At 36.6% G+C, this 21,818-nt stretch overlaps 1 protein-coding gene across 21 annotated transcripts; it reads left to right on the forward strand.

The window, feature by feature from the left end:
- The first annotated feature begins 615 nt into the window (after positions 1-615).
- LOC114754134 (phosphatidylinositol N-acetylglucosaminyltransferase subunit A) lies at positions 616-21,729 on the forward strand. 21 transcript variants are annotated; one of them, XR_003741112.1, is made up of 11 exons: positions 616-764; positions 1,983-2,119; positions 2,551-3,123; positions 3,684-3,838; positions 16,325-16,415; positions 16,572-16,688; positions 16,764-16,867; positions 20,127-20,217; positions 20,811-20,914; positions 21,167-21,326; positions 21,433-21,729. XR_003741112.1 is itself a non-coding variant. In XM_028942881.1 (10 exons), the coding sequence occupies exons 2-9, from the start codon at positions 2,000-2,002 to the stop codon at positions 20,889-20,891; spliced, it is 1,332 nt and encodes a 443-aa protein (XP_028798714.1). In that variant the 5' UTR covers positions 616-764; positions 1,983-1,999; the 3' UTR covers positions 20,892-20,914; positions 21,168-21,729. The 21 variants fall into 21 exon arrangements, 13 of the variants coding, with proteins under 13 accessions (XP_028798714.1, XP_028798715.1, XP_028798718.1 ...); XR_003741111.1 differs by having other exon boundaries at positions 20,811-20,899; XR_003741110.1 differs by having other exon boundaries at positions 20,811-20,899; positions 21,167-21,254.
- The last annotated feature ends 89 nt before the right edge of the window (positions 21,730-21,818 follow it).

Raw genomic sequence — 21,818 nt, forward strand, 5'->3', positions numbered from 1 at the left:
CATGATGTTGGATCAAAACCGTGGTTTCAAAAAAAGTGAATTTATTCTGCTTCTAACTCAAATTAAAGGATATGATTGTGCCTGTCAGAATAGATCTCAACTGTAATATGATTTTAATATCCTTCAATTATTTTTCTGTAAACATATTTAATCTTATATTTTTTAAATATATATACATATGTTAATTATTTACTAATTACATTATGTTATATATTATTAATTATGTTGGTAAAAAATATATTATTAAAAATTTTAGTCCTTCAAAGTAAAATATATTATAAAATCTATTTTTTATGTAATTATCATATTAATTTATACTATTTTTAGTAATTTGTACATATAAAAGTACTTCTGATAACAACTATCTAAATATTCTCATTTTATCAAAATAATTTTTTTACAAAATCTATTTTTCATAAAGTCTATTCTCCTAAAATCTATTATTCAGAAGTTATTCTTTAAATTATAGTTTAATTTCATCCAAACATCCCTCGGGCCGGGTACCAGCACGAGAAGCTGAACCCCTAGAGGGAACGACAGCGTTTTGATAGGTGCAGAATGTTGAATCGCTGGACCGAGCCAAACACGAGTTCTTCGAGCTATGTCGGAGGCGACGGGCTAGCAAAGGGCGAGTGGAGGGACTGGATGAGGGGAAGAGGCCGACGAATCTGTTCTTATTGGAGAGGAGCAGTAGCGCATTGCTCTGAACTAGAGCTGGAAAGGCCATTCTTCGAGCTGGAGTTCCATTCTTCTTGATAGAGAGGGTAAGCCGTCACCGTTGCTGTTTCAGACTTTGGAGGAACCACGATCGTCTGCGATGGAGCTTGGTTCTTGTTTAGCCGTGCTTTTTTTTTTTTTAAATTTCATCACAGCTTCACCGTCTTCACTCTTCACCAACGTTCATTCAGTTCTTCTTCCTTTCCATTTTGATTCTTGATTTCGAATTTTTCGTTGCTGTGCTGAATTTGAGTAAAGTCATGTGTGGCTAGTGTGTTTTTCAACCTAGAGGGTATATGAACTTGCTACTGGATTGACTTTTGTTTTCACTTTGATGATGCTTAATTTTGGTTACTTAATCTTGTTTGTTAATGTCTCCACGATTGAGTATGAATTTGAGCATTAGTATTTTCCTTGGCAAAAGGGAGTTTTAATTGGGCTTAGAGATTAAATAATAAAGGATTAGATTGTGATATATTCTGTAATCAGGATAGACATATAATTAATTACCCCGTGTAATTGTTGACGAGTGAGTTTGACTTGTTTTTCCTTTTGAATAATTGTGTTAACATAACATATTTAACTTGAGAGAGGTTATAAGTAGACCGATAGGCATTTCTACCTAATTATACTCTAGATTAACAAAGTTAGCATTTAAGCTATCAATTAAGTGAAAACAAGGTTTATGAAGCTAGTAAGGGATTAATGACTTTTCGTTATCCAATTTAATATTTGCATGTGTTAATTTGTTAAGTTCTTTGTTCATTTAGATTTTGAATTTCATTTCACTCAATCTAAATTCAATTTTTTTGTTCAACTTAAATGAAATGAGAAAAATTAATGCCTAATCACTAGTTGACTTAGTTTTTTGTGGGATCGAGCTTGATCTACCATTAACTATTTCCAACCCGTACACTTACAATGCCTTTCAAAATTTTGGTAGCACTACTTTGCCGTGGAAAGCTCTAGCAATTGTTAGTTGTTCTCTATGAGCTTGATATTATGTCAATTACAAATGGTTATCAAATGATTGTGGCTTCCTTTTGGCAGATAGAGATACAACAGGTAGCTCTTAAAATGTTGGCTTGCAAACCAGAAATAGGCCAAATAAATGTTAAATTTGAATTTTTCAGTTTTTTTTTTATTATGTCTGAAGTTTTTTCATTTTTTTCCACTATATCTTGTCATTTGGCCTGTGGAATCACTTCTAATTAAGATTGGTTGTGTTTTCCTCTCCTGTTTCATTTCTTATTTACTTACCGCAGGTTTTTGAAGGGGTTAAATGGGTGATCATCAAAACCATAGAATACTAATGGTTTCGGATTTTTTCTATCCCAACTTTGGTGGTGTGGAGAGCCACATATATTATCTCTCACAATGCCTGCTGAAGTTAGGTCACAAGGTGAGAGAACAGAGTTGAATTTGTGAATTCATTGTGTCCTTAGAATCTTCAAACCTTTGGCCATTGGCAGCGTTCTTTTATAATTGTCTTTGCTGCTTGAGAGTGGAAGGAATTGAGGGGAATTATGAAGATTACTAATAAAAGAAGGTTTTCTTATGAATATTCTCGTTATGGAAGCTATAAAGAAAGATGTAGCCCCATGCATGATTTCTTGGAGACTTTCTTTAGTGTAAAAGTGCAGAAAATAATTTGCCTTTTGATATGGTTTTGTATCTTATATGCTTTGTTCCATCGAATTTATTTATTTGATTTTAAATTAGCATATTGAGTTTTGGGGGAAAGCTACTTTATCCATAAATTTCAAATTATCCTAGCTTATAATGTGGATAAAGTTGGCTGTTACATGAACTTTGTAACCTATGCTTTTTCAGGTGGTGGTTGCAACACATGTGTATGGAAATCGTTCTGGGATTAGATATATGACTGGAGGCCTGAAAGTCTACTACGTACCATGGAGGCCATTCTTTATGCAAAATACACTACCAACAATGTACGGGTTACTGCCAATTATAAGGACTATCCTCATTCGAGAAAGAATAACCATGGTGCATGGACATCAAGCGTTTTCAACATTTTGTCATGAAGCTCTTGTGCATGCAAGAACCATGGGATACAAGGTTGTGTTTACAGATCATTCGCTGTATGGCTTTGCTGACATTGGAAGCATTCATATGAACAAGGTCTTGCAGTTCACCTTGGCAGATTTGAGTCAAGCCATATGTGTTTCACATACGAGCAAAGAAAATACTGTGTTGAGGTCGGGCTTGCCACCAGAAAAGGTTTTCGTTATACCTAATGCTGTTGATACTGCCATGTTCAAGCCAGCAGATGAGCGTCCCAGCATAGAGGAAATTGTGATTGTTGTTATAAGTCGATTGGTTTACCGGAAGGGTGCTGATTTGCTTGTTGAAGTTATTCCAGAAGTATGCCGCTTACATCCCAATGTGAGTTGATAAAGAGCTTGTTAATTTACCTGGCATAGGAGAACTTAGAAAATTCTTGTGGATGATTGAGGTTGATCATATTTGTTTAAAATTAATGGAGATTTAGTTTCTTTAGGCAAAGCACCTGTCCCATCCTTCTTTTAAATGAATGTGTAGAAGTAAACTAGACTTTCAGTACCTTATAAGATTTGAAGTCCATCGATTGTCTTATGAAGAATTTTTTTATAAATGGTCTATCATGGCCCTAGTCCTAGTTTCAGGATTAGTATTAATTGACGCACACAAGAAAGGGGGGAAAATAGTTCTGCTGGAATTTTTTTTTCTTTTTTCATTTTCAGTTTTTGATAGCTAACAACATGCATTAGAGCATCTTTTTCTAGAAACCTCTTATTGCTATTCTTAAGTTTTTTTTTTTTTTTTTTATCAGTGCCTTAGAGATGCTTTTATGGAGGAGCCATATTCAGTAACCCTAAAATAAATATAATGCTGTTAGGATGAATTTTAATATTTAGAATGGTTACATAGCCATAGAATTTCAAAAGCATGACACATGATTGTAGGTCCGTTTCGTTATTGGTGGGGATGGAGCAAAGCGGGTGCGGTTGGAAGAGATGAGAGAAAAGCATTCTCTTCAAGATCGAGTTGAAATGTTGGGAGCTGTGCCGCATGACCAAGTTCGTTCTGTTCTAATATCTGGACATATCTTCTTAAACAGGTATGATTTTCTGAAAAGTTCCCTCTTTTCTTTTTTGAGTTTTTCATGTTTTAAATGCTCTTTCTGATGCAAAAGTTTTATTATGATGTGTTAGTTTTAATTTGAAGTAGAAATTGAACTGTGTAATTGGAATGACTTTCATTCTTAGTATTGAGGTTCTTAGGTTTTGCTAGTTATAATGTGACTAGCCAGCAGGCGTTTTCATGTTTAGGTTCTTGCACCATCTACAAAAAATAAATCCAATTGTTCTTTTCATGCTTGTTGCTTCTAGCTCTAAATGACATCCTTAGGAAAGTAAATGCTTAAAAATCTGTCTCAGTTTGGGGAACCTACACTTTGGTGTTTTATCCATTGAGACTGTTGCAATGGCTCTTCCTTTTTATGTGTTTGAGGGTGGTAGTCTGTTTGCTTAGTTTTTAAGGCTTGGAATTTACCTAATTAGTTGGATCAACAGATATTGAGACTTAAATATTCCTGTGTTTTGGGACCATAATATTGTGTCATTGATGGCCATGGATGGCCCAACTGATCCATACCTGTTATAGAAGGAAAAAAGTAAGGGAGAGGGACGAGTTGGTAGAGGGTGGAGGCGAATGGTGATGGATTCTGACAAATATAATAGAGGGGGAGGGAGAAGGCAGGAGTGGGGTGTGATTGCTAGTGATGGGAATGTAAGAGGCAATTTTGTCACTTTATATGACGTTGGCCAATAGGAGAAACCCCACCAAAAAAGAGGCTTGGAAAGAATAGGTGGCGTGCTAACATTATCCTATGTTGCATTCCATTTTCAAAGGGCAAACATGGAGGAAGATAAATAAAAGATCTTATCTTTCTATGTCATTTTATTTTTTCAAAGAGTCATTTTGTATTTAGTGGATTATTAGGATGATTTGAACCTTTTAGATATTTTGAATTATACAAGAGATCTTCCAAACTCGTTAGTAGTTTGTTTTATTTTACTTAGGATTTAATTATTATTCTAGATATATGAGTTGCCAAATAGGAATATCAAGGATATTATTTATTATCCTGTTATTGTGTTGCGGTATCCTTGATTTCATTTAGTTAGATGGCATCTTATTGTTTATATCTTTAGAATATTTTTTAATATTTTTTTAATATGTAGAGTCCCATTGGGGTCTATTTAAAGACTAGGTTGTATTCAGTTATTGAGAAGTTATGAATGAGAATTTTCTTTTGACAAGTTGATGGAGCCCAAGCCAAATGATAAAAATCTAATGCTGAATTTGTATTAAATATTCAGATAGTTGGAAGAAAGAAATTTACGGCAGAAATAAAGCTCAGACTCCCAGACAATAAGCTATTGGAAATGATAAAATGAAGAAAGCTGAACTCACTCCAACCCAACCTCGTATTTGAGATGCCAGTGCTCTCCCTCACTAAACCACAATCTGCTTAAAACCCACATTGAGCCCTTCTGCCCAAATATATATATATATATATATCACAGAGCACTCTCTCCCCCCTTCCTTTGCATAAACTCCACACACTCCTCACTTAGGCTTGGCCCATTAATTGTGGGCCCGTATGCTTCTAGGTTGCAAAAGTTTGATCAATTCTTGTGCCTTTTAGCTAAGGATTTAGATACAAGTTCTTCTAGTGTTTTTAACTTGTCATATTTTCTATTTTCAAATCTCTATTCTGTATTTTCTGGGTTCTTTAGGCAGGTTCCTATAGGAATCAGTATAAGCTAGCCTCTCAAATGCTAGTGTGTAAGGGGGAGAGTGTTCTCTGTTCTGTTTTTCTTTTCCTCTGTGACCAACTAACTGAGGTCTTTGTTCTTATATAGATTGGAGGCTTACTGGTTATTCTGTTTTGTTCACAGTCAGTTTCACCATTTTAAACCTGGTTCGTATGGGACACTCCAAGGGATGGGCGAAACATGTTATTGACCCTGATATAGCTGATTGTTGTTGTGTTAACTAGCAGTTACTCAAATGTTTAACTAATGAATTCCCTTGTTCATAATATTTAGTATGATGCGCCTCAATTTGTATGAGAACCTAATCCAATCAAGGTGTGGTGCAATCTGCACCCATAGGCTTTTGCACTTTGAGGTTATCAGGCTCTTTTCATTCTATATGGATCGTGATTGTTAGCTGTTTGTGTTGCTTTAAAGGCTAGTCACTCTTGAACTTTCTATGTTTTTGCTCATTTACTCATGGGTCATCTAGCGTGCACAATGTGGGAAAACACACAGGTTGAGCCATGGCATAAATTCAGTTCAGACAATTCATATCTTAACCAAGTTTGGTTCTTTTACACTTTGCCATTGTAATTTTTGTGTCAAAATCATGAATAAGTATTAAGGATAAGAACTGTTGAATGATGTCCAGAAAATCGAAGCCCATGAAAGGCTCATTAGTTTGTTATTAGTTTAATGTTAATTTGTTATTTGAATATTTTGTTTCTATAAGATATTTTTAGGAATATAAAATCAGATAATATATTTGGTTTTATCTAGATTAGATTTATTTTATCTAGATTCATCATTTTTTAAATTTTGTAGTTATTTTAAATTTTCAAAGCTGAGAATTCAATAGCTCAGTAGGTTTATTCTAAATTAACATGGTATCATGAGCCATGGAATTTATTGTGCGATTGCAAGCCCATGATTGGTGTCTCACCTCTTCTCACCTATGATTGGTCGCTCACCTCTTCTCATGAGAGCCATTTTCCTGCCTCAATTATGTGTGTTAGCACCGAATTCTAATGGGCTTTGGGCCCAAAACCCTAGACTTAACCCTAGGTTTAGACCTAGTTAAGCTAGTTATCTAGTCTGCCACAATTAGAGAGCTTAATTAGGGATTTAGAATGTTTTAAATTTTGATTTCTGATTCTCCTATTATTTCGGCTAGGATCTCTCCAGATTCTTCTCTCTCTACCTCCTCATGTATTCAGTTTTTCCCTATTTATTCTGTTGTAACATTATGATGAAATCAATAAAGAATTATTATTCAAAACCCTCATGGTATCAGAGCCATGGTCATTTTTGGCTCAATACAAGAGGCTAATGATCTGCAGCTGTTAATGACTAATCCTCTAGGGTTAGCAGCAACAACCTCGGCGACCTCAGCAACTCAACCTGCGGCAGAAGCAAGCCCTGTGTCTATTACTATTCATAGACTCAATGGACAAAACTATATCCAGTGGGCTGCAAGTGTACGCTTGTTTGTAATGGGAAAGGGCAAGTTCAGCTATCTCATGGGTTCCATAGAGAAACCAGAAGTAATGGACCAGAAATATGCAGCATGGGAAGTCGAAAACTCCATGGTTCAGGCATGGCTAATCAATTCAATGACTACAAAAATTAGTTGTCATTTTTCCTTCTTCCAAACGGCTCAGGAGGTGTGGGAAGCAGCAAAAGATATGTTCACTTCTCTCAAAAACAAATAAGCAATTCTGGAACTTGAAAGTTTTCTTCACAATTTTAAGAAGAATAATCTTTCTGTAGCCCAGTATTACACTAACTTGTTTGTTAAGTGGCAACAGCTTGACATGTATGACACCTATAAGTGGAAGTGTTCAAGGAATGCTACCCTATATGAAAAAATAAAAGAAGAAAAGAGGATTTTTAAGTTCCTCTTAGGTCTGGATGCAGCATTTGAGGATGTAAGAGGCAGAATTATGAGCCTGGAAAATCTGCCCCTTTAAGAGAAGTGTTCTTCATGGTGAGGAGTGAAGAATCCAGAAAGAAACTCACCATAAATGAAGGCATAAACATGGCAGAATCTCAACCTAATGCTCTCTTCTCACGTGACACCTCTAAAGAGGAGGACAAACCTAAATCAGGAGGGTGAAGTGATCACTGTAAAAAGAAGGGCCATACACGAGAGGTATGTTGGATAGTGCATGGTAAACCTAAAAAAGGAGAGAAATAGGAGAACAAAGGTTATACTGGAACTGTTGAAAGTACTCCTGAACCAGAAACTGAATTGAATAGAGAGGAAGTTGAACTACTCAAGAAAATACTGGAGAAACACGAACTTAGAGGGAAGTCTATATGATCAGGATACATTGTTCACACAGGTAAAACAATCCTAGCTTTAAAAACTGATGTACATTGTCAGGACTTATGGATTGTAGATTCAGGAGCAACAGACCACATGACTGGTATTGTAGACTTGTTAACTAATATAAGACCTTGTACATTGAATATTCGGGAAGACTGTTAAAGTAACAGGTTTTGGGACAGCATACATAAATGAAAAATTGATCTTGTATAATGTTTTCTATGCTCCTGATTTAAATTGTAGTCTCCTCTCTGTTCGAACTATAATTGAAAGCCATAAGTGTAATGTGTATTTTTTTGCTACTGTTTGTGTTTTTAAGGATCTGGAGTGGAAGGAGACGATTGGCATGGCTAAGATCCTAAAAGGTCTCTATTACTTGAAAACCACCAAACAAAAGAACTATGCTCTATTCAGCACAAAGATCATTTCTGCTTTTACTAGTATTTTGTCTAATAAAGACTTATTGTTGTGGCATTATAGGTTAGGCTATCCCAGTTTCAATTATATGTTCAAACTTTTTCCTCGGTTCAATAAAGGTTCAGTTGACTTGTGAAATTTGCCAATTAGCCAAACACACAAGAGCATCCTATAAAAGTAAGCCTCACAAGCTATCTCAACCCTTTAACTTGATCCATCTTGACATTTGGGGGCCAGCTCGTATAACTTCCATGACAAATGCCAAGTGGTTTGTAACCTTCATAGATGAACATACAAGGGTTACCTGGGTATACCTTATGAAAGAAAAATCAGATCTTGCATCTACATTCATTTCATTTTACAAAATGGTTTCCACATAATTTCAAACCCAAATCCGAACCTTGAGGAGTGATAATGGGAGGGAATATGTGAGTAACACATTACAATCTTACCTGAGAGACCATGGGATTCTTCATCAAACCAGTTGTGTCAATACCCCACAGCAAAACGGTAGCGCATAACGCAAAAATAGACACCTACTTGACATTACTCGTGCCATTATGCTAACCCACCATGTCCCAAATCATTTTTGGGGAGAGGCAGTACTTACTGTTACCCATCTTATCAATAAAGTGCCATCCAAAATCCTGGATTTCCAAACTCCCATGAGCCTACTCAGTACATTATATCCACATGCCAACCTCACCTCCCATATTCCACCAAAAGTCTTTGGGTGTGTATCCTATGTCCATATGTCTACCAGGAGTAAGTTTGAACCTAGAGCTATAAAATATATTTTCCTTGGTTACTCCACCTCTCAAAAGGGATACAAGTGCTATTCTCCTACTCTTAGGAAATTTTTTGTTACCTTAGATGTGACCTTTGATGAACACCAATCCTACTACTCGAAATCTCCCATTCAGGGGGAGAACAGGAGTGAATGGGAGCTTTTAGACACTGCAAACAGACCTGGTACAAATGAAAATCAATCAGACAGCCCAGAAACCACTGCAAATAGACCTGTTTCAAACCACTACCAATCACACAGCCCAGAAACTGTACCAGAAATTGAATTTGACAACATACCTACCCTTGTTATAGAACTTACCTTGGAAACTAGAACAGACAGCCCTGAAACTAGTCATAACAGAGAAATAAATGAGTCAGAAGAAGAAGACAAAGAGGATAGAGATGTGCAAGCACCGAGGGATAGAGATCCTTCTAGCTCACAGCAATGCCAAGAGTCCACCCAAATTCCAGAATCTGATGACACAGGATGGCCAATTGCTTTGAGAAAGGGGGTAAGGCAATGTACTGTACATCCTATAGGTCGTTATGTCTCTTATGACCATTTATCTACTAGTATGAAAGGTTTTGTGACTAAAATTGATGAGGAGGAAATTCCATCAACATTTAAAGAGGCATACAGTGATCCAAGATGGCGAGAGGCTATTAAGGAGGAGTTAAAAGCTCTATTGAAGAATCAAATGTGGATTGTAGAAAAGTTACCCACAGGAAAAAAGGCTATTGGGTGCAAATGGGTGTTTACTATCAAGGTCTCTATTTAGGAAGGCATTCTTCACATCTAATTGGTATAGGGGCCATTCGAGATTTGCAGCTAAGGATAATAGAATCCTTATTGTATTTATTTTTGCTACTGGGGCAAACGTTTCTTGGTAGTCAATTCCTTGTGTTTGTGAGTAGCCCTTTGCTACTAGCCGGGCTTTGAACATACATTCTAATTGTGTATGTAGGCGACATAGTGGTGACGGAATGATTTGGAGGAAATAAAACAACTCAAGAATAGACACTTTGTATCTTGAGTGCTTCACAAAGAGTTTGACAATGAGTGTAGCCCGAGTCTTTTACCATCTTAGTAAATTGCTCAAACCAGGTCCTAAGAGGCTGCTTCAACCCATATAAGGACTTGTGTAGTCTACACTCCAGATTTTTACTCCCAAATTCTGCAACTGTATTTGAAGTAAAAGATCTTGTTAGTCTTAGATATTTTCTGGGAATGAAGGTTGCTCGGTCAAAAGAAGGGATTTCTATATCTCAGAGAAATATACTCTTGACTTGCTTAAAGAAACTGGAATGCTTGGAGCAAAACCATCCTCTACTCCGATGGATTCATCAGTCAACCTAGAGTACAAGAAGGATGGAGTACCTATAGACGCTGAAAGGTACAAAAGGCTAGTTGGGAAACTAATCTATCTATCTCATACTAGACTTGACATGAGCTATGCTGTAGGAGTGGTTAGTCAATTCGCATCAAAACCACAAGACCAGCATATGGAAGCAATATACACCATGCTAAGATACTTGAAGATGACACCAAGTAGGGGAATTTTCTTCACAAAAGGAACAACACGAGATATTATAGTTTATACAGATGCAGACCATGGAAGAGATCTAGTTGATAGAAGATCTACAGGAGGCTACTTTACATTTGTTTGGGGTAAGCTAGTGACATGGAGAAGCAAGAAGCAGACTATTGTATCAAGAAGTAGTGCTGAAGCAGAACTAAGGGCCCTAGCAAATGGAGTGTGTGAAGGAATGTGGCTAACTCAAGTTTTAATAGAATTGAAGATTACTATAGTTCACCTATGAAGTTATGGTGTGATAGCAAATCAGCTTTGCAAATGGTCCACAACCCAGTTCATCATGATAGAACCAAACATGTGGACATTGATCGGCACTTCATAAAGGAAAAGGTTGAAGCAAAGATAATTGATTTGAATTTTATAAGATCAAACTTACAAGTGGTAGATGTTCTCACTAAACCACTTGATTAGGGTCAGTTCGAGTTCTTTAGAAGCAAGCTAGGCATGAAGGATATCTACTCACCAGCTTGAGGGGGAGTGTTAGTGCCGAACTTTGGGCCCAAAACCCTAGCCTTAACCCTAGGTTTAGACCTACTTAACCTAGTGATCTAGTCTGCCACAATTGGAGAGCTTAATTAGGGATTTAGAATGTTTTAAATTTTGATTTCTAATTCTCCTATTATTTCGGCTAGGATCTCTCTAGATTCTTTTCTCTCTACCTCCTCATGTATTCATTTTTTCCCTATTTATTCTGTTGTAACATTGTGATGAAATCAATTAAGAATTATTATTCAAAACCCTCAATGTGCTTATTTTGATTGTCTCTGTTCACGATCGCATCCTCATATAGTTCTATATTTTTTCGGTTCTCTACTTGCTTCCTAGTGTGCGTTGCTCCTTTTTGCTTACCCATGTTATGCGACTACTCTTCCCTGTCTCATGGCCGATAATTAGCTTCAATTTGACCGGTATGGCGCACACATGACCAGTGCCAGTAGACTTCCTTAATGGTTGGTCTACTCAACCTGCCATGACTGAATTCTAAATTCGTCTCTTGGTGTACTGAGAATAGTCAGGTAATGTCATGGCTTATTAATTCTATGACTCTTGATATTGGAAAGAATTTTATGCTTTATACTAGTGTTAAAAGACATATGGGATGTTGCTCGGGAACTCTATTCTTCTACCTCTAACGTTGCGGTTCTCTTTGAAATCAAAAGACAACTCTTTGCTATCAAACAAGGGGATAAGATTGTTACTGTCTAGTGTCTACTACAATACCCTAAATCAACTTTGGCAACAAACTGACTTGTACGAAATCCATCGATGGTCATGTCCTGTTTTTGCCAAGTATTATCAAAAACTCATTGAAACCGAGCATTTACAAATTTCTCTTTGGCCTTAATCCTGAATATGAGGATGTTAGAAGTCGTATTTTGAGTCTTCCTGACTTACCCTCTCTTCATGAGGTGTTCTCTACTGTCAAATGTGAAGAAAGTCGCAAGAGTCTTGCAGGTAGCTACTCCCTTTTGACCAGTGAGCCCTTTGTTGTGGTTGCCTGTGTGTCTTCCTCTATGGATAACAAACCATGCCGGTTTTGTGATCATTGCAATACTAAAGACACCTGTTGGAAACTACATGGCAAACCCAATCATGACAAACAAAATGATAACAAAGAGAGGCGTGGCAATTTTGCATCCCTCGATGATATTCCCCAACCTGATTTCACTAGTTAAAAGAACAACTTGATCAGCTATAATGTCTCCTTCTTGCTCACGATCAATCTAAATCCCCTAAAGTGGGTACCACTACCGGTTAAGTAGCCACCAAGTCAGGTATGGGTTCTGTGCTTATCCTTCTGTTCGCCATGATTCCGATTCATGGATAATTGATGGTAGAGCTATTGATCAAATGACAAGCAATGTTCCACTATTTAGTAACCTTAAATCGTTTCCTGAACCTTGGATTGTTGGATTCCTCTCATATTAATGTTTCTAAGATTGGCATTATCATTCTGTCTCCTACTCTTATGATAGAGAATGTTTTATACGTTTCCTGCTTAACTTGCAACCTTATAACTGTTGCTAAAGTTACCACCTATAACCAAGTTGATGTCAACTTTTGGTTGTGTGATTGTGCTTTTTAGGATATGAGGTTGGGGAGAATGATTGGTTGGGGTGAGTGTGATGATGATCTATATTAGTTCAACCAATAGAGAGTTGCCGTGATGCAAGCCTAAGCCGCAAACCTTTCCTTGTGTGATCCTTCTCAGTTTGTACTAGTTTTCTTTTTGAGTCTTTTTTAGATGACATCAAGCTTTTGCATTTTCATTTTGGTCATCCTAGTATGGATTATTGTAAAAAGTTGTATCCTTATTTTTTGAATAAAGACCTTTCTAATTTTTCTTGCGAAATCTTTTCTTTGGCTAAACATACTCGTAATTCTTATCCTGCCAAGCTATATAAGTCTTTGCATCCTTTTGAATTAATTCATAGTGATGTATGGGAACCCTCTCAAATTAGAACAACAAATGGAGCATGCTGGTTCCTCACTTTCATTGATGATCACACTTGTTTTACTTAGGTTTATCTCCTAAAAGACAAATCTACTATTTTTCCTGTTATCTAGCAATTTCATTCTATGGTTAAAGCTCAATTCCAAGCCTGCATACAAATTTTTCGTACTGATAATGCCGAAGAATGTTTTAGTCACGCTTTCACCAACTACCTCACAACACATGACATCCATCTCAAAACTCCTGTGCTTATACCCCTCAACAAAATGGTGTTTCAGAATGCCAAAATCGCCAACTTTTAGACATGACACGGTCCTTTTTGCTTACCTCCAACGTTCCTAGCCACTTTTGGGGTGATGCTATTCTTACCTCTACTTACCTTATTAACTGTATGCCTTCTCATACTCTAAACTTCTCCACGCCTCTCCAAACTCTACTTCAAACTTACCCTTCGTCTCCTCTTATCAATAACTTACCCCTTCGAGTCTTTGGTTGTACTGCTTATGTCCATTCTCATCACCACTCCAAACTTGATGCTTGTGCTTTCAAGTGCATTTTTCTTGGTTATTCTCCTACTCGAAAGGGGTTCAAATGTTACTTTCCACCTTCCCAAAAATATTATGTTTCACATGATCTCACTTTCGGTGTAAAACTTCCTCACTTTCACAAAATGCCCATTCAGGGAGAGTGTTCTAGGATTGAATGTCTGTTTTATGATCCCTTTTTTGACCTTACGTCACAACTTGAGCCTTCTCATATCCAACCCTCTTATTTTCAACGTATTGTCAAGCCTGGTCCTTCATCACCTAACCTAGCTTTGTTGATAATGGTTCCAATAGTGAGATAAACATGAATAACAATTTAGACCAACCAGAATGACGTAGTAGCTCAATCAAACACTTGCATAGTGCCAGAACAGTAGCATGAGGAGACACATACCTTATGCCAATCATCTGCTCCAACCTCAAATCCAGTACATGATGACCTAAGTTGGCCCATTACATTGAGAAAATGGATAAGATCTTGCACTACTAAACATTCCATTGGTAATTTTATATCTTATGAGAAATTATCTCCTATCTTAAGAGCTTTTACGCTTTTACAGCTAGAGTTTCTAATGATGATATTCCCAAAAACATACACAATGCCTTGGAAATTCCTGAATTGGAGAAAGGTTATTAATGAAGAAAGGAATGCCTTGGCAAAAAAATGGCACTTGGGAATTAATTGAGCTTCCTAAAAGGAAGACAACAGTCATATGCAGTTGTGTTTTGACCAAGAAATACAATCCAGATGGCTCCGTAACTAAGTATAAAGTTGCTAAAGGTTACACTCAACAATATGTGATAGGCTATTAGGAGACATTTGCTCCAGTTGCTAAGTTTAACACAATCAAAGTATTACTCTCTCTAGCTGCTAACTTTAATTGGCCCTTGCATCAATTAGATGTAAAGAATGCGTTTCTCCAAGGAGACTTAGAAGAAGAGATCTATATGGATGTTCCCCCTGGATTTAGAGATGGAGAAAATAAAAACAGAGTTTGCAGACTACGAAAGTTGTTGTATGGTCTAAAACAATCACCACATGGCTGGTTTGAAAGGTTCACCAATGCTGTAATGAAAAAGGGATATAATCAGCGTGAAGTTGGTCATACCCTATTTGTTAAACATATTGGTAGAAAATTAGCTATCTTAATGGTTTATGTTGATGGTGTAATTATTATAGGGGATGATATTGATGAATTGGAAAACGCAAAAAAGGTTCCTAGCTGTAGAATTTGAGATCAAATATCTTGGATCTTTATGTTATTTTTTGGGCATGGAAGTTGCTAGATCAAAACAAGGTATAGTTGTATCTCAAAGGAAGTATACTCTTGATCTGTTGAAAGAAACAGGTATGCTGGGTTGTTGACCAGCGGCAACACTCATGGAAATGAACCTTAAATTATTATTTGAAAGGTAGGATTGTCTTCTTGTGGATAAAGAAAGGTACCAAAGGCTAGTGGGAGAGTTGATATATCTAGCTTATACAAGACCTAATATCTTTCATGCAACAAAAGTGGTAAGATGCTTGACTAGGCATCCCAATAAGGATCATATGAACACAGTCAATAGAGTATTGAGATATTTGAAGACTACTCCAGGAAAAGGATTATTTTTTAAGAACAATAGTCAAAGAGGAATAGAAGTTTATTCAGATGCTGATTGGGTAGGCTTTTTGAAGATAGGAAATTCACTCCAGGTTATTGCTCTTTCGTATGAGGTAATTTGGTGACATGGAGGAGTAAAAAACAATCTGTAGTTTCAAGAAGCAATGCTGAAGTAGTGCATAGAGCATTAGCCCAAGGGATATGTGAAGCGATATGGCTCAATAGACTCTTTAAAGAAATAAAGATTACACGAGAAGGTCCAATGAGGGAGTTATGTGATAACACCTCTATTATCAAAATTGTAAAGAATCCTATACATCATGACAGGAGGAAGCATGTTGAGATAGATCAACACTTCGTTAATAAAAACACAGAAGACAAAGGGTTGAGGTAGTATACACCGCTTCTAGTCAACACTGACATCTTGACCAAATCGTTATCAGTAGCAAAGTTTGATGATTTCACGAGCAAGTTGTGAATGATGAATATCTATTTTTCAGCTTAAGGGGGAGTGTTGAATGATATCCAGGAAATCCAAGCCCGTCAAGGGCCCATTAGTTTGTTATTAGTTTAATATTAATTTGTTGTTTCAATATTTTGTTTCTATAAGATATTTTTAGGAATATAAAATTAGATAATATATTTGGTTTTATCTAGATTAGTTTTATTTTATCTAGATTCATAATTTTTTAAATTTTGTAGTTATTTTTATTCCTATATGTATTGACCCTAGCATCAAATAAATTTTGGGAAAATGACAAAAAAAGAAAATTTGTAAATGCCAAATAATTGTCAACAAAAGTTTGTTGTCATTTACAAATTCAGTGTTATCAATACCAAATAAAGTATTGTTATTAAACTTGATTTAGGATTTAGTAATTTTGAGCTTCTTTTTTTGTCATTCTCCCATAAATTTTCGAAGCTGAGAATTCAATAGTTCTAAATTAACTAGAACTGTAGTAGGTATTATATTGTAAACTTTTCGTTTTAACAAATGCAATTCTTTTGTACCTTCTGTCCATTCTTTTTGGTCCCCTACTGTTGCAGTTCCTTAACAGAGGCATTTTGCATAGCTATATTAGAGGCTGCTAGTTGTGGATTGTTAACAGTTAGCACACGTGTTGGAGGTGTTCCTGAGGTATGTATGATTGATATTCTTTCTTAAACTGTTCAAAATGTGAATGTGTCTTTGAATCTTTTTTGAGGCTCCATGAACTTAAGTTTCTGATCAATTAATCATTGTCAAAATAATGTCATACTGGAATTTAGGTTGGTTTTACTTTTTCGCTTGTAGGTTTTGCCAGAAGACATGATTGTTTTGGCGGAACCTGATCCTAGTGCCATGGTACAAGCGATTGGTAAAGGAATCTCTATGTTGCCAGAGATTGATCCACAAGTGATGCACAAGCGGGTGAATATCTAGTTTCAAAATTCTTTCTCTGAATGAATGAATCAGTTTATTATTTTTTGGCTTTGTTTTATGCAGATGAGGGAGCTCTACAATTGGCATGATGTTGCCAAAAGGACTGAGATTGTATATGACCATGCTCTAAAGTGCTATAATCAGAATCTGCTGGAACGTCTTTCACGGTATGCACAGAATATCTCATGTGAAGTGTGATTAATACATTATTGTTTGAGCAAGTTTGTTATTTATCGAGTTTTACTTTATTTCTCTAAATACTTGAAAGAATTTTTAAGTTTTCCTGATACGTTAGTTTTCCTCGGTAATGCAATATATTCTGGGATCATTTATCGATGGCACTAAATCTTTGTCGATTCTTTTGCTGGGGTAGCTAAGTATATAGTTCAAGTGTAGAATTGTATTGATGATTGAGAAAGATGGTTAGGTAGTTGGTCCAATCTACTAGGCCATAATATATGAGGTCCAGCAGTCATAATAGCGTCAGTTTTTTGGTATTATATAACATTTCTTGATGCGTGTGGCCATTTTGTTTTGCTTTATCTACTTCCTAAGAAATCAAATGCTCTCCAAGCCTTTAAGAACTTCAAATCCTGAGCTGCAACTTGACATGAAAATTTAGTCTTCGAACTGACTTTGGTGGGGAATCAAGAGCCCTTCAGTCATACTTGTGTGAATGTGGTTTACAGCAGCCTTTACCTATCTACATACAAGCAAAATGGTTTGGTTGAAAGGAATTATTATCAAGCGGTTGAGATTGGGGTTACACTATTAGCTTAAGGATCTCTGTCCTTGTGTTATTGGTTTGAAACTTTACCATTGTTGTTCTTATCAATGGATTCCCTATCAGGGCATCACAAGGAAACACCAGGCAAAAAGTCATTTCATAAACCACCTCACTACATTATCCTTTGAGTGTATGGATGTGAATGCTTCTCCTATTCGAGGGTCTATAATACTCCCTAGCAGACGTCAGATAGGCTTCATCTGTATTAATTTGGTACATGCGACGATATTGAGGGTAGACTTACGTTGATATGTCACATATACGTGTCATGTCATGTGATCTTCAATGAAGACGCCTTTCCTAGCTAGACTCAACATGTACTTAAACTATTCATGATATCAGTTCATGTGGTCTTCTACCATCTTTATGTTATCAATGCTCACCACACCTCCATGTACATGGTCTTCTGTTAAACATATTTTGCCATCATATTGTGGAAGCAATGACCGTGGAGTACCTTTGTCGAAGTCACTCTCTGTGGTTCCTACTTCTTCTGCCTCTAGAGCAGAAACTACACCTATAGGCACTAAGGAGCATATGTTGGATGCAGTTGCTGCCTCTTAAATCTAATTCATCGTTTGGTTGTTTGGTCAAAGGTAGGTATTTCTGCTAATGAAGGTTAATCCTGTTCGTACCCTGCAGTGGCCTAAGTTTCAACCTTATTGTCAATATGAGGTTTTTCATGGATAATTGCCGGTACCTTTTGTAAGTTCTTTTGAGCCATGAGGAGTTTCTGGTACCCAATTCGTTGAAGCTTTTATTTACCAAAACAAAGAAGTTCTTTTGAGCCATGAGGAGTTTCTAATACCAATACATTTTGCTACACACGCTGATTCATTTCTATCTTGTTTTCACTAACACAGTTTGATCCCAAGTGTGTAGCAACAGGCAAGGAAGAGTATGACACTTTTAAGTTTAGCTCGGAAGCTTGTTTCATTGCCATTAGATGGGAAACCTATTGGGTGCATATGGATATCTAAATCTAAATTTAGTTACAATGCATGTTGATGGTACTATAGCAAGGAATAGTGCATTTTTTTTAGCAAAAGGTACTTGCAAGAGTCTGGCGCAAACTAGACAAATATATTTGTCCTGTCGTAAAACTACTCACAGTCAGGACTCTTCTCACTATACCTGTGACTCACCATCGGAGATTGCATTAGATTGTGGGCTTTAACAATGTTTTTCTCAATGTTGATCTACTTGAAGAATTGTTCATGGATACCAGGATTTGAGCGTCCCTACTACTGATACCTCAATTGGTATAATTTATGTAAGCTTACAATGGCTATTTATGGGCTCAAACGAAGCCCAAAAGTATGGTTTCACAAGCTGAATAATCTCCTTTGCTCTTTACAGTTAATCTCTTCCTGGGCAGATCATTGCCATTCATCTAGCAGTCCCATGGCAGCATCATCTATCTTGTATCTGTGGATGATCTGGTTATTACTAGCAGCGATGAGGTAAAAATTTGCATCTTACAAGCCAAATGAGTCACAAGTTTTCTACTTGGTGGCTACATCTTGGGGATTGAATTTGCTCATCTTAGGTTTGGAGACTGGAATCCTCATATGGAAGAAATACAATCACGAATGGCCAGATAAAACTTCTATGCTTCCTGACTAGCCTTTTCCCACCCCTATGACATGAAATACTTAACTATCAATAAATGCTTGTCAATTGTCATGTCTTCTTGGATGTTGAGCTATATAGGAGCATTTAGGGGCATTGCAATGTGTTACACAAGACCTGGCATTGCTTGTACTGTTAATTGGCTTAGTCAAGACAAACTCCCTAGGGCACTCATTCGAAGAGAGTTTTGAAGTAATTTAATATTACTCAGTCTGATGCAGATTGGGAGAGCGACATGGCTGGTAGGTGATCAACAAGGGGTTTTTCAACATTTCCTGGTTGTAATTCTATCGCTTGGACTTCTAGAAAGCATCATGTGATTTTGGATTCACAACTGAGGTTAAATACCCAAGTTTGGTGGATGCTATCATTTATGCAATGTGGGTAGCTCTTTTAAACGAGATGCGAATTCCTCTGATGGATGCACCATCTACATGGTGTGATATAACTCAAGAACTGTGGCTTTAGCTGCCAATCCTTTGTTGGACACTAAGACCAAGAAGTGGATCTAAATTTGCATTTTACCAGAGAAAAGGGACAGATGGAATATTACAAGTTAACCAAGTTTTTCTACAGATCAGATGAAGATGGCCCTTAGATATAGATAGGTTTTGTTTCACTGGAGGATTTTACTATCACTAACGAATCTTTTTCTGGTGGAATTGCTATGAAGCTGAGAGTTGTCTGTGTTATAGTCTTGTAATCTTCTGTTTTGGCTTGCTGTTGCCAGACTTGTCCCCTTGCTACTTTTCTGTTGTGCCCCCTCCCCTCAGTTTTCTTTCTTTCCTTTTTCTTTTGGCCTTTTTTTTTTTTTTTTTTTTTGGGAGGGCGTATAATTCAGGTTGGAATATTCATAAATCTGCTATTGTCTAATTCTCTGTTGCTAGCAGATTGATTTATGGTTTGGGAAGGGCAGGAGTCTGATTATATTTATAAATTTCCTCTTCTTTGAAAGAAATATTGCTGCCATATTTCTTGTGGTGCTGATAGTCTAATATCTTTTCTAGATACCTCTCATGCGGATCATGGGCAGGCAAGCTCTTTTGCTTGGTTATGATTGTTGGCTTTTTGTTGTGGCGTCTGTTGGAACTATGGCAGGTAGGAGGGTGCTCGGGTTTGTGTTTGGGACAATTACTGTTTGAAAACAAAATATGAATGATTTTAGTTTAGGACCAAACGATTCTGAAATTTCAGCAAAAGACCAAAAATCCATAACTTTATTTTGAGCAAAGACCAAGTATCCTTAACTAATTTGACATTAATATTCCAAAAATTGACATCGAGATTCTGAAATTCGAGGCTAATATTTCAAAATTTGGCAACAATATTCCCACGTTGCTTGCTGCTAAATTTTAGAATCAGTGTCAAATTTCATAATATTAATATCAAATTTGGAGCATATATCGTCAAGTTGCTTAGTGCTCTTTGGTCCTTTACTGAAAATATTAGTGTCAAATTTTAACACAAGTCTTTTATGTTAAACTTTAGAATATCATTGTTAAATTGAAGAATATCAGTGTCATATCACTTAATGACGGCTGGTCATTTAATGGAAGTTTAGAATCTTTTGATCCCAAGCTGAAATTAAATCCATCTTTTGATGTCAAACTGTAATCATCCCCATGTGTTGTTGACATTGTCAATATATGATTCGGTGGTGATATATCACTTTCCTTGGGTATTACCATTAGCCTGCAGATGAGATTGAGGAGGTGCCGGATGTTATTCTTCCCGACAACCATCATGAAGATATGTTGCAGCCCATGAGATGAAGAGCATGGTACGGTAATAGGGGGTAAATTCTATATGCTATCCTTGAGTTCTATTATTGAAACAATAGGCACATGTCTTCTATTTTCAAAACTTGTACGTACCTCTCATAAAACAAGAATATAAAGGGGAGAATCATTGAAAGGTCCCCAAGAAGAAATCTAATAACCAAAAAGTCCCATGAAATAATTAAATAATTCTGATTCCCAAGGGATTTAATGGTGACTAATTGTGCAATTAGCCATTTGCCCTTATTGATTAAACTGTGAATTTGAAGGAAAGAAGGAGCTAATTCTCATGCTCGTGAGAGAAGATGAAGGAAAGAGGGTCGCACTCTCGTCTTCATCATCGCCATTCTAATGGAGGTGGAGCTCTTCTCTCTATCATCTCTGCAATAGAGATTGGCAACATTCACCTCCTGGCTAAAATATGGAGAAGTTTGTTTATTCTCATGAATCTTGCGCTCGATAGTTTGCCATGCACTAAAGCATTCTTTGCCTTGTTAAATCCATTTCTTGCTGAGCTGCTTAGTGCTTTTTGCAGTTTTGGATCCAACTTAGCAGCTACTTGGGAGACTGCATCTTATGGACGTTCAATCCAATCAAATTTAGTGAGCCAAAAAATTTGACTGTTAGAAGGATAACAAGAATTCAAATGAGACCTTGTGCTCTAGATGTACTTCTGTTAAATTCAATTATAACCCCACTCAATAGGATTCCCCTCGCATGGGATGTGTTGTAAGATGCGTGTAATTATATAGAAGATGTAAATCTGTTTTGTACTAAATTTATTGGATGAGTTATAAATTTTGATATAAAGCTGCCTGTCATTTTAAGTACACTTATCATTTCAGGCATTCGTGACAATCATTACGCCTTAATATTTCCTTACTGCTAAAAATCATTAAAATTATCTTTTCCATATATAAA

Source organism: Neltuma alba, unplaced genomic scaffold (assembly GCF_004799145.2).
Source record: "Neltuma alba isolate B1F8T4 unplaced genomic scaffold, ASM479914v2 tig00010087_pilon, whole genome shotgun sequence".
Classification (NCBI taxonomy): domain Eukaryota; kingdom Viridiplantae; phylum Streptophyta; class Magnoliopsida; order Fabales; family Fabaceae; genus Neltuma; species Neltuma alba.

Excerpts from the sequence above, each read along its gene's own strand:
- LOC114754134 (XM_028942881.1), top strand. The coding sequence starts at position 2,000 with ATGGGTGATCATCAAAACCATAGAATACTAATGGTTTCGGATTTTTTC. Across the intron at positions 3,839-16,324 it reads GGACATATCTTCTTAAACAG|TTCCTTAACAGAGGCATTTT; the intron begins GTATGATTTTCT and ends CTACTGTTGCAG. Across the intron at positions 16,868-20,126 it reads CTGCTGGAACGTCTTTCACG|ATACCTCTCATGCGGATCAT; the intron begins GTATGCACAGAA and ends TATCTTTTCTAG.